The sequence below is a fragment of the Alosa alosa genome, chromosome 23, assembly GCF_017589495.1.
Source record: "Alosa alosa isolate M-15738 ecotype Scorff River chromosome 23, AALO_Geno_1.1, whole genome shotgun sequence".
NCBI classification, from domain to species: domain Eukaryota; kingdom Metazoa; phylum Chordata; class Actinopteri; order Clupeiformes; family Clupeidae; genus Alosa; species Alosa alosa.
Window position 1 is genome coordinate 18,665,759 of NC_063211.1, and position 9,751 is coordinate 18,675,509.

At 39.9% G+C, this 9,751-nt stretch overlaps 1 protein-coding gene across 6 annotated transcripts; it reads right to left on the minus strand.

Moving 5' to 3' along the window:
- Nucleotides 1-566: 566 nt before the first annotated feature.
- Nucleotides 567-9,147, minus strand: LOC125288465 (splicing factor U2AF 35 kDa subunit). 6 transcript variants are annotated; one of them, XM_048234858.1, is made up of 9 exons: nt 8,912-8,960; nt 8,201-8,288; nt 6,947-7,013; nt 5,950-6,016; nt 4,754-4,803; nt 4,171-4,269; nt 3,695-3,828; nt 1,767-1,859; nt 567-849 (listed from the first exon to the last, which is right to left on the minus strand). In XM_048234858.1, the coding sequence occupies exons 5-9, from the start codon at nt 4,781-4,783 to the stop codon at nt 738-740; spliced, it is 468 nt and encodes a 155-aa protein (XP_048090815.1). In that variant the 5' UTR covers nt 4,784-4,803; nt 5,950-6,016; nt 6,947-7,013; nt 8,201-8,288; nt 8,912-8,960; the 3' UTR covers nt 567-737. The 6 variants fall into 6 exon arrangements, with proteins under 6 accessions (XP_048090815.1, XP_048090814.1, XP_048090816.1 ...); XM_048234857.1 differs by lacking the exon at nt 8,912-8,960 and adding an exon at nt 8,688-8,854; XM_048234859.1 differs by lacking the exon at nt 8,912-8,960 and adding an exon at nt 8,688-8,854 and having other exon boundaries at nt 6,442-7,013.
- Between the last annotated feature and the right edge of the window lie 604 nt (nt 9,148-9,751).

The following is a 9,751-nucleotide window of genomic DNA, read 5'->3' on the forward strand; positions in this document are numbered from 1 at the left end:
TTCACATGTCGACGTTTTGCCGAGGAAGGGGTGTGATATGTGTAGTAACGGCCATATTGGCGTTACAAACTAGCCCAATGCATTTCTATGGAGGATTTTTTGAGTGCTGTGTCTCCTCATTAGAAAGTCTCTGGTTTAGGGCAATTGACGCTAAACTTCCATCTGAAAGTTATGTTCTGGAATAAATCATGTTTTTGACACTATATTGACACTTAAAGATGTCCTATTTCCACCATATTAACTGAGCGTTCCAACTGATCAAGAGCAATGGAAACTTGAGGCGGAGTGCTTTGATGTGGAGTGTTCATTTTTTTTTTCTTTCTGGAATTAGGAAAAGTTATGCTAATACGCATGTGCGACAATATGTAATCTCCTCTATGCAGATCTACATTTAACCTCATTGAAAAGCATGTTGGCCTATGAAACTGGCATTTCTCCTGCCGTTCATAGCACTCTTAAGGTTTTCACCAATCAAGCTGACCAAACGCAAAGGCATTACACAGTGGATTTAGTGGAGTGTAGCCAAACCTAGGCTGTAACTGGAAAGAAAACCACTTAGTCCAGAATAACTACAAAGTAATTTATTGAGAAATCAGGCTTCTTGAGTTATTAAAAAAAAAAGAGTAAATGGAATAATCGAGAAGAAAAAAAGCCCAACATTTGAAATGGATTTTGATCGGGTTGAATGGTTCAGAACTGAAGGGACAAGGGAACACGGAGAGATGAGAGGAGGTGCGTTAGAATCTTCCAGAACGTTCCCGATCCCTCGACCTCTTCCTTTCACGATCACGGCGGCCTCGGTCACGAGAACGAGAACGGCGTTCACGGGAACGTGAGCGCGACCGGTGCCTAAAGAGGGTCAGAGAGACAAAGAATAAGCAAAATTCAGAGATAAGTGAATTATACACACACTGTAACCCACTCGACCAACAACATGCACTTTGGATCCTGTACCGTCTACTCTTCTGCAGTCTATCGTACCTGCTGTTCTGCAGGCAGTCACGCATGTGTTTAATACTTCGCTCAGTTCTGGAATAGTTTGTTATTTTAAAAGACACAACATTTTGGGATATTAGTTTATTCACTGTATTTCCTAGATTTAGGTAAGTTGATACATACCCTTCTCGTCTCTGTGCGTGCAGTAACACGGTCTGACACACCCACCACTAGCCTAGCTTAGCACAGTGCCTCGAAGTTAGCGGCTCCAATATCCTACAGCTCCCAATAATGACAAAAGAACTCCAATATTTCCCTGTTTACATGTTGTGATTTTTATAGTTCCGTGTACAAATAACAATGTCAAATAAAACAGCCATTTTCTAACTATGTTCTCATTAATTATACTTGACTTATCTACAGCCTTTGATACTGTAAACCATGACATTCTCCTTTCTACATTATCTGAAGTAGGAATTTCTGGGAAAGCTCTTAACTGGTTTGAATCCTACCTTAAAGGGCGTTCATTCAGGGTGTCTTGGCAGGGACAAGTATCAAAGTCTCATGACCTTACGTCAGGTGTGCCTCAGGAATCAGTATTAGGGCCCTTACTTTTCTCTACTTACACCACTTCCTTGCTCATTTGCTCCCATGGATTTTAGCTATTACTGCTATGCAGACAATACTCAACTCTACCTCTCTTTCCCTGATGTGCCAATGGTGTGGGTCACAATGCAAACACTACAACACATGCTCACCAATGGCCCAACATAGGCCAACTGTTGGCTTGGTACGGCACAGTGTGTAAGTGTGTCTCCAGAAATGCTTACCGTTTCCTGCGGCGCCCATACAGTTCCTTCCGGAGCTCCCGAGAGATGGGCTTCAGATGCATGAAGTTACAGAAGCCGCCTCTTGTGCATTCCCTGTGGGGAAAAAGGGAATGCCGTCAGGCGCAAAAGCTCTTTACATTTTAAGATTCAGTTAATGTTGTTTAGCAGGTAGAGTATAAGGAATCTCCCGTCACAACTAATAAAACTAGGTGGATTCAACCACCATTAACAAAAAAAAATAGATAAAAAAAGAAATTCTAATATTCAGCAAAGTATTAAAGTATAGATGCCAATAACCACCTGCAGGTACAATAACCAAGCTCTGAAATCACTTCTTGAATGCCGGTCAGTGCCCTCTAACCTTAATGAAATGTGGTTCCTGCACTTGAAAAACATTCAGACATTGGTTCTGGGCAGAGCTAGTTCTATAAGTAGGTCAGTTTGGGGTCACTGTGTGTGAAGAGGCATTCTGACAGCACCTGTGGCCAGACACAGCAGGAATATCACTGCTATTGGCAACTTAACTTTTGCCAAACACAGCGAGGTGGGATAAAGGTATACCAAGAAGTCTTTATTTTATGCAAGACGTACATCATTTGATTTTCAAATGATTTCAGAGACATTTCCAAAGCATGAAATCACTTCCAGTTTTACTAGAGTTGCAGTGTGCTTTGGTCATCTTATGCCCTCCTTACACTGAAATACTTTGCAAAGATTTAGTAAATAATTTTGAAAGACTATAGTCTTAGACCCTCTCACATCTAAAGACAAGTCATAGAGTTGTTAAGTCACAGACTAGTCATAGACTATGATTTTTTAATGACGAGATTTTGCAGGGTCACTATTTACAAGACTGCAACTAGATTCCTTAAAATTATTTCCCATTGTGCACTAGATATCAACAGGAACTCAAAAGATAACCTACTCCTATCAGTCATATTTTCGCATTTCTGCAGCATTGTTTCATGTGCGACATCACTAACCGATATAGAGTCGTTCGGTCACGTGGAATAGCTGACTAATAATTTATAAGAAACAAAATAACAAATAATCATATAGGCTACAGCTGTCGCCTACTTTGCCCCTTCCTGTTTGGTGTTGGAGAGTTGTTTTTTATATTGTTCACATCACTATTTGCATGAGCCACGACTAAAAGACTTGCGATAATATCTAACATGTTTGATATTATCGAATGTCAAGACTAGAAAAAGAGACTGACTTAAAACCGCTAAGATTGGCACCTTACACTACACAATCTAGTTGACGGGAGTGCACTGCGACTCCAATACAACTCCCATGATTTCTGCCCAACTTTGGAAATTCAGTCGCTGACTGTGAAATCGCATGAAAACGTACAATGTAAGGCCAGCATTAATCGTTTTGTGTAAAGTGGCAGTCTGAGTTGTTTTAAGACAATCTTTTCCTCGTCTTTATACTACGATAATATTGAACATGTTTGATATTATTGTATACCTTTCAGTCTTGGCTCATGCAAATAGTAACTGTCAAATGTGATGTTATGAAATGACTGAATTAATGGATCTTTCACGTCAGAGTGATTATTAGCAGTGAAGAGTCCGAGTTGGGATGTCTTGGGATATCCCTACTCTGAAATACCTCTTGTCCAGGGGTATCACTTGACCCAAAACTCCAACGAGGCACAGTCCAATGATAATGATAATAATAATAATATAATAATTTGCTGTTAAATAGGCAACAGGAGCTAGTTAAAAACCTTAACTTAATTTACTGGGGCACAGCAGTTCAATACTGTGGCCAATAGGGGTCTGGTGAAGCCTCTGCTCTTGTCCAATCAGAAAATTAATAAATAGTTTGACCGGACATATCTGTTGCATCATACAGATGAGCCTGGGTCACCAGGAAGTGAAGGTGGAACAGGTGATAGTAGGGGGAAGCAAGTGACTGACCCCATTTCATATTGTCGACAGCAGGCTTCTCTGAAGTCGGTGACGGGTGACAACTCTGCATGGATGGGCTGGGCGTTGAACCAGCGGTTGTTCAGGTCCATCACAGCTTTCTCTGCATCCTCCTCACGGCGGAACTAACAGTCAGAGAGGAGCAGTGGGAGTTCAGTGTGTGGATGTGAAGTGAAGATAACGACAAAATGGGGTTTTAAAGTTTACAGTCATTACGCTATTTAAAAACACTGCTTACTTATTATGCAGTCTGGCCCACTCAAACATTTCACAACAAAAAGTGATACTTATGCACCTTAAATATTATATGAATCACAATAGTTGGTTGAAGAGAAAAAGATCACAGCCTTAGGAGACAAAACTGATGCATACATACAAAAAACATATCTTACCAGTTGTATAATTCAACATTTACTTTTATTTACATGATACCCATACACCAATAACCCAGGTCACGTTTTACCAACCTTGACATAAACGTTTCCGACTAGATGGTCACCGAGGTTATCACACACGTTCATCTCCTCCACCTCTCCATATTTCTCCTCCATCTCCGTAAAGACCTCCTGTTGAAGAAGTGATGACAAAAGAAGAATTCATGACAAAATCGTTTTAAAATACTTAATAACCCAAAAGAAATCATTTAATATGGCAGCATACTGTATTTTAGAACAGTTATGTAACCTTTGGCTACTCCATCTTTTTCGTCAGAGATTGACGACCTCTAAAAAAAACTTTTTCCATTCCTCAATCTCGTCATCCTTCTACAAACACAGCACCTGCACATCCGCTCCACAAAGTCAATATTGTACCGTGTCCTCATTGTGAAATAGTGTACAAACGCATGACCACGCTACAAGGTTTCACCACGAGGAGATAATTGTATGCAAGATGACGTGTAGGGGGTGGGAATGTGTCGGCACAGATCATGCCCTGGCAGTGCCCACACCAATGACTCTATACACGGTCATTGGTCAGCACACATTGTGCCCTGGCAGCGCCTACACTCATTTGAACCTCTCTCTCTCTGCAGGCTCTGGGGGCACTCACCTCGAAGAACTCATCATAATGCTCTTGCATTTCCACATCGCTTACAGCACCTGGCAAACAACATAAACACAACCTATCAAAAACGGAAACCTTCAAGCGATTCAAAAAATGCCCGCAGTCCATAAAGTATCAGATAAATGTTTTATGAACTTAAACATGTTATTTTTTTTTCGAGACATGCTTGTTAGTAAAAAAAACAAATTCACAATATAATTAACATTAAAAAGCAATAAAGTGCAAAGAAATAAGACAACAAGGGCCCTAATTTGAGGGCAGTAATCTGGTATTCATTTATCAACGCCTGAGTGCTCCAAAATACTTTTAAGTGGACAGCTAAACACTACTGCACTTCACAGGACTTCACAGGACTATTTGTTCCCCATGAGTATAATAGTCAGTCCACTAAGAACACACTCCACTACATTTACTAACTTATAGCATATTACTGCCTTCAAAATACAGCCCTAAATTCCTCCCTTTAGACTAACCCCCTCATAGGCCACACCTGAGACAATTAACAAATAGTGGGAAAATGGTCCAGATTCCTTTACCGAAGGACAAAAGCACAGGGTTATGTGCACATGCATACATGCAAGCTCCTACACTAGTACTTGAATTGAACCCATATATGAATCCTGATTATGTCCGCTCTTGCATATTCACTTAAGAGAATGGGAAGACAATGCCACTAAAGACGTATTCAGGTGGTGTTTTCAGAGACATGACAAAATTCAGTGATGGTCATAGGCCTATATTGGAGCATTTACTGTTTGCCGTTTCTGTTTAAATTAATAATTTAACAAAACACACTGTGACAAGTTGTTATAGTAGTTTACAAACAATAGTTGTTTACAAATATTTTCTTTTTAAGATACATTGCAGGCTATTCACATTTGGTTTGAATTACTGTTGGCTTCCTGAAATGCTTTGCTCTACATTTATTGGACATCTGCGCCAAGACTGGGCCTCAAAGACTCTTTGAAATCTGCATTGCTATGGCAGCATCCCTTTCCATACCCCAAGAGTTATTCTGAGTATAATTTGTAGCTTAACCCCCTCCACACACACACACATACACCCAATAACACAACACACATTATGGCAGATAAGGTGATCACATCAAAAGACGAGAGGGCCCCAGACGTTTGCAGTCTACCCTGCTGGGGTCCAGTGAACATGAGGCGGGGACAACTTACTCCGTAAACCATCAGCAGACTGGGCATTGTTTTGTGGGTTACGGTAAATGTTCAAGAGGGCAATGGTCTGAAATACAAAATGTACATTTTTGTAAATTACAGGTCTAAGCAAAGTTGGGGTTTTAAATGAGGAGGTCTTGATGATTATCATTTGTAAACACAAGAAACTGCATGAACAGGAGGTTGGCCTGGGGGGAAAGAAGGGGGATTAGATGACTCCACGAAACCGAACATCTGGAGAAGCTGAAAATATCAAGTGAGCAGAACTCTGCATGAACTCTAGACAACAGAAAACAGTTCAGTTCATTTTTATCAAAATTTTTTTACTTTTTATTTTTATATGTATGTATGTATGTATGTTCTTTTACACATACCAATTTACAAATGCACACAAACAACTGTTATATACATTATGTGTGCATGTATACAAAAAAGGTGCTTTACACGCCACTAATAAGGCACATATGCCCTAAACAATAATATCATATCTACGTGCTGGGTTGGTCCGTGATAGGAATGACAACACCAATTTCACAGGATGTGGTCAGGCAGAGTTCTGAGCCCCTTGTGGAGAAAGTAAAGCGGAGGTTAGCGGAGGACATGGTCGTGCCCACACTGCAACACCATGGCCCAGATCACATCCCTAGACAATACTTACCTGTGCAGGAGGCAAAGCATCAGCTCTGCTACACAGGGCTCAACATGAGGATAGATTACGCTCAGGCTCTTTGCTACCTATTGCATTCTTTTTCATTTGGGAGAGAGGGGTGCATTGCCGACTTGCATTGCTGCCATAGCGAGCGGGGGTGCTCTGAATGTTCTCCATGAGCAGGTGATGTGCTGGAAGGTTGGGAGCCCTGTTTAACAGTGCTGAGGCTGCCTCTTCACAAGAGGCTTTGAGCTGGACCTACACCGGGAGGAGCCGGAATCATAACAAAAAAAGAGGGGGTGAACTAGCCGCCCCCCTGTCGCCCTGCTGTGGAGTAATAGGACTTACAGCGGGACGCGTCGGCTGTCTGTGCACTGTTTTGGGGGTTACGGTAGATGTTTTGAATCAAGATGGTCTGCAGAGGGAGGAATACACAGAAATCCAAATCAAATCAATCTCCCCATCAAGCTCCCCTAAAGTGGAGCAAACCTACAAAAAAGTGGTGGTTGTTTGGTTGTTTACAGTTTGGAGATGGGAAGTAATAATGTGGACTCCATTGTCTAGAAAAGTTTTTCTTCTTTCTTTTAATTTGTATTTATTTTTTTTAACTGCGAAGAAATCTGAATTTTTAAAAAAAAAGTGTGGATCTAAACTAAGCGAAAAGGTCTCATTGTCTCTCTAACAGACACACCTAACCCAGTGATGTGTTTTATGCTACCCAATACAGAATAAAATAACCATTTTTAAGCTCCATAAAAACTATGACTTTGGAAGTTGACATCTTCTCTTACTTTAGGACTGGGATGAATATATTTTAATTCTGATCATGATGACAACTGTTGCTCAAAGGTAAAGACAGCATTGGAAGTTGATGGATGGTCTATGCTATGTTGTGTTCACTTACATAGGGAAGAAATGTGGGAATTCAAGTTGTAGTATAGTTTATACTATACTGTAATGTAGTTTATACAGCAATGCAGAGGAAAGTGTCTTCCGCCAAAGACTAAATCTGAGAATGGCACCATACCTTTTACTTCAGAAAACCAACATGGGGTAAAAATAATGATTGTGTGCAGACTCTATAAAATGGCCTACACTGAGTTAACTCCCTAAGTCTCCCAAGTCCCCACATATTGTTTTAGTTGGAAATTTAACTAGTCTATCCTACAATGTTATGGTAAGGTAATGCTTCATATATAAGGTTGTTGTGTTATGTTTCAAAATCAGAGCCTGTGAACCAAAACACAATCAATGTTATGCATGCAACATATGACATTGTTGGGACAAGAGTAAGATGTTTAATAAACATAAATAATGTGAAAAATAGACAGGTGCATGGAGAGTCTGTTACAACTTTTGTTGCATTTGTATTCTAACAAAAGTAACTGTAATACTGTATATGCAACCATAGTGGAAAAACAGCAATGGACTGTATAATAACTCACTTTAGTCAAACAAAGACATATAGAGAACATAACACATAACTTACATAAAAGGACGGTGCAAAATCATTTCATTAACAGAATATGTGAAATCTGGTTTGATAGTAAAATGAGAAGTATGGTGGGCATGTCTTACCCACATACATGAAAAAGATCTTACCTGGCTGAAAGTGGGTTTGTTGTGCAACCTGGAACAGCGGTCGCCATGGCGGCATGCACCAATTTTGAAGTAGAAAGAACAGTTGACCCTAAAATCAATGAATAAATCAAAGGTAGACGTACCTACATTAGTATTATTTAAAAGTAACCAAACGCATTGGTGTTTAATACGGTTAAAGTGGCACAGAGCAGAAAAAAAAAACGAGGATCCACCTGACTGTCTTCGAAATTATCTCATTTGTGCCATAATGTGCACATATCAAATAAAACCGTTAAACTATGGCTATGGCATCCACACATACCCAATGCACGCACGATAACGTTTCTATCTAAATAGCATAACACACTCATCACAAACAGCCTGAGAGGACTTTGTCACAACTGCAGGTTTGAAAAAGTAAGCTAAACAGCATCCCACAAGAGCTGTATGGAATTGGTAACGTGTACAGAACTACTTCGATTCTTTCGTGTATATGGCATAGCATTACCTGTTGATGTTAGATTTGAAATTCACTATTAACTTAGTCACCCACCCTCTCTACAAAAGCTAACGTTAACGTTAGTTGAATAGCAAGGTTTGTCCACACGTTTGATTAGCATAACATTGCCGCCTGCACAGAAAAAATGAGAGGCTATAAGCTGTAGTGTACTTTTAAGTATGTATCATGTTAACATGTATTGCTAAAACACTTAACTTTGGTGTACTACTTACTTATCTTTCTCTGTACCAAAAATGGATGCCAAATACTCCGCCATTTTCGGGTCGCTTGTTCGCTTGTATTTTACGACATCGAGTCACAATTTGCAGCACAGTCTACCTTTTGTGGTTAGGTCATGGTTGAAAACGAGCTCTGTACAGTTTGGTCAGATACAAAAACAAGAAAAGTCTGGTCAGATACAAGACTTATTTTTTAGGCTATGGAATCATAAGGATATTGCATAAGTACGACGGAGTATTAGGGCCACACATGAAGAAAAAAAAAACATTTTTTGCCATGGCGAGATTAAACTCGACATGTTGACTTTAAAGTCGCCATGTCGACATTAAACTCGATATTTCGAGAATAAAGTTGAAGTATAGGCCTATCTACTTTAATCTCGACGTGTCATGCCGACATTAAACTCGAAATACAGTTTAAACATACAGTTTAAGATATGTAGCCTAGCCTAGATTGCAGATATTCAGATGGGCTAGCCCACTGTAGATTGCGTCTTCTGTTAACTCATTGCCGTCATCGTAAAGCGCTGTATCTCGCGGTTATAACATATTATATAGCTAGAATAATGCATGTTTCCAATGATATAATGTTTCTATAGTAGGCTACAAAATGTTATTTCACTCTTTACGTGGGTAAGGCCACCGCACATCCAAATAACTGCCCTTCATGACCCACAGGCCTTCATTCAGGTTGGCAACTCATTTTTCTAAAACTGCTTTTTCATGTCTCACCTGCAATACATATAGTAGGCTATAAACACAGATATGTATAAGTATATAGGCCTATACTCTTTTGATCCCGTGAGGGAATATGTGTGCATTTACTTAGAATGG

Excerpts from the sequence above, each read along its gene's own strand:
- LOC125288465 (XM_048234855.1), bottom strand. The coding sequence starts at position 8,955 with ATGGCGGAGTATTTGGCATCCATTTTTGGTACAGAGAAAGATAA. Across the intron at positions 4,804-5,949 it reads GTCTGCTGATGGTTTACGGA|GTGCTGTAAGCGATGTGGAA; the intron begins GTAAGTTGTCCC and ends GTTGTTTGCCAG. Across the intron at positions 1,860-3,694 it reads TGTCGACAATATGAAATGGG|GGAATGCACAAGAGGCGGCT; the intron begins GTCAGTCACTTG and ends TTTTCCCCACAG.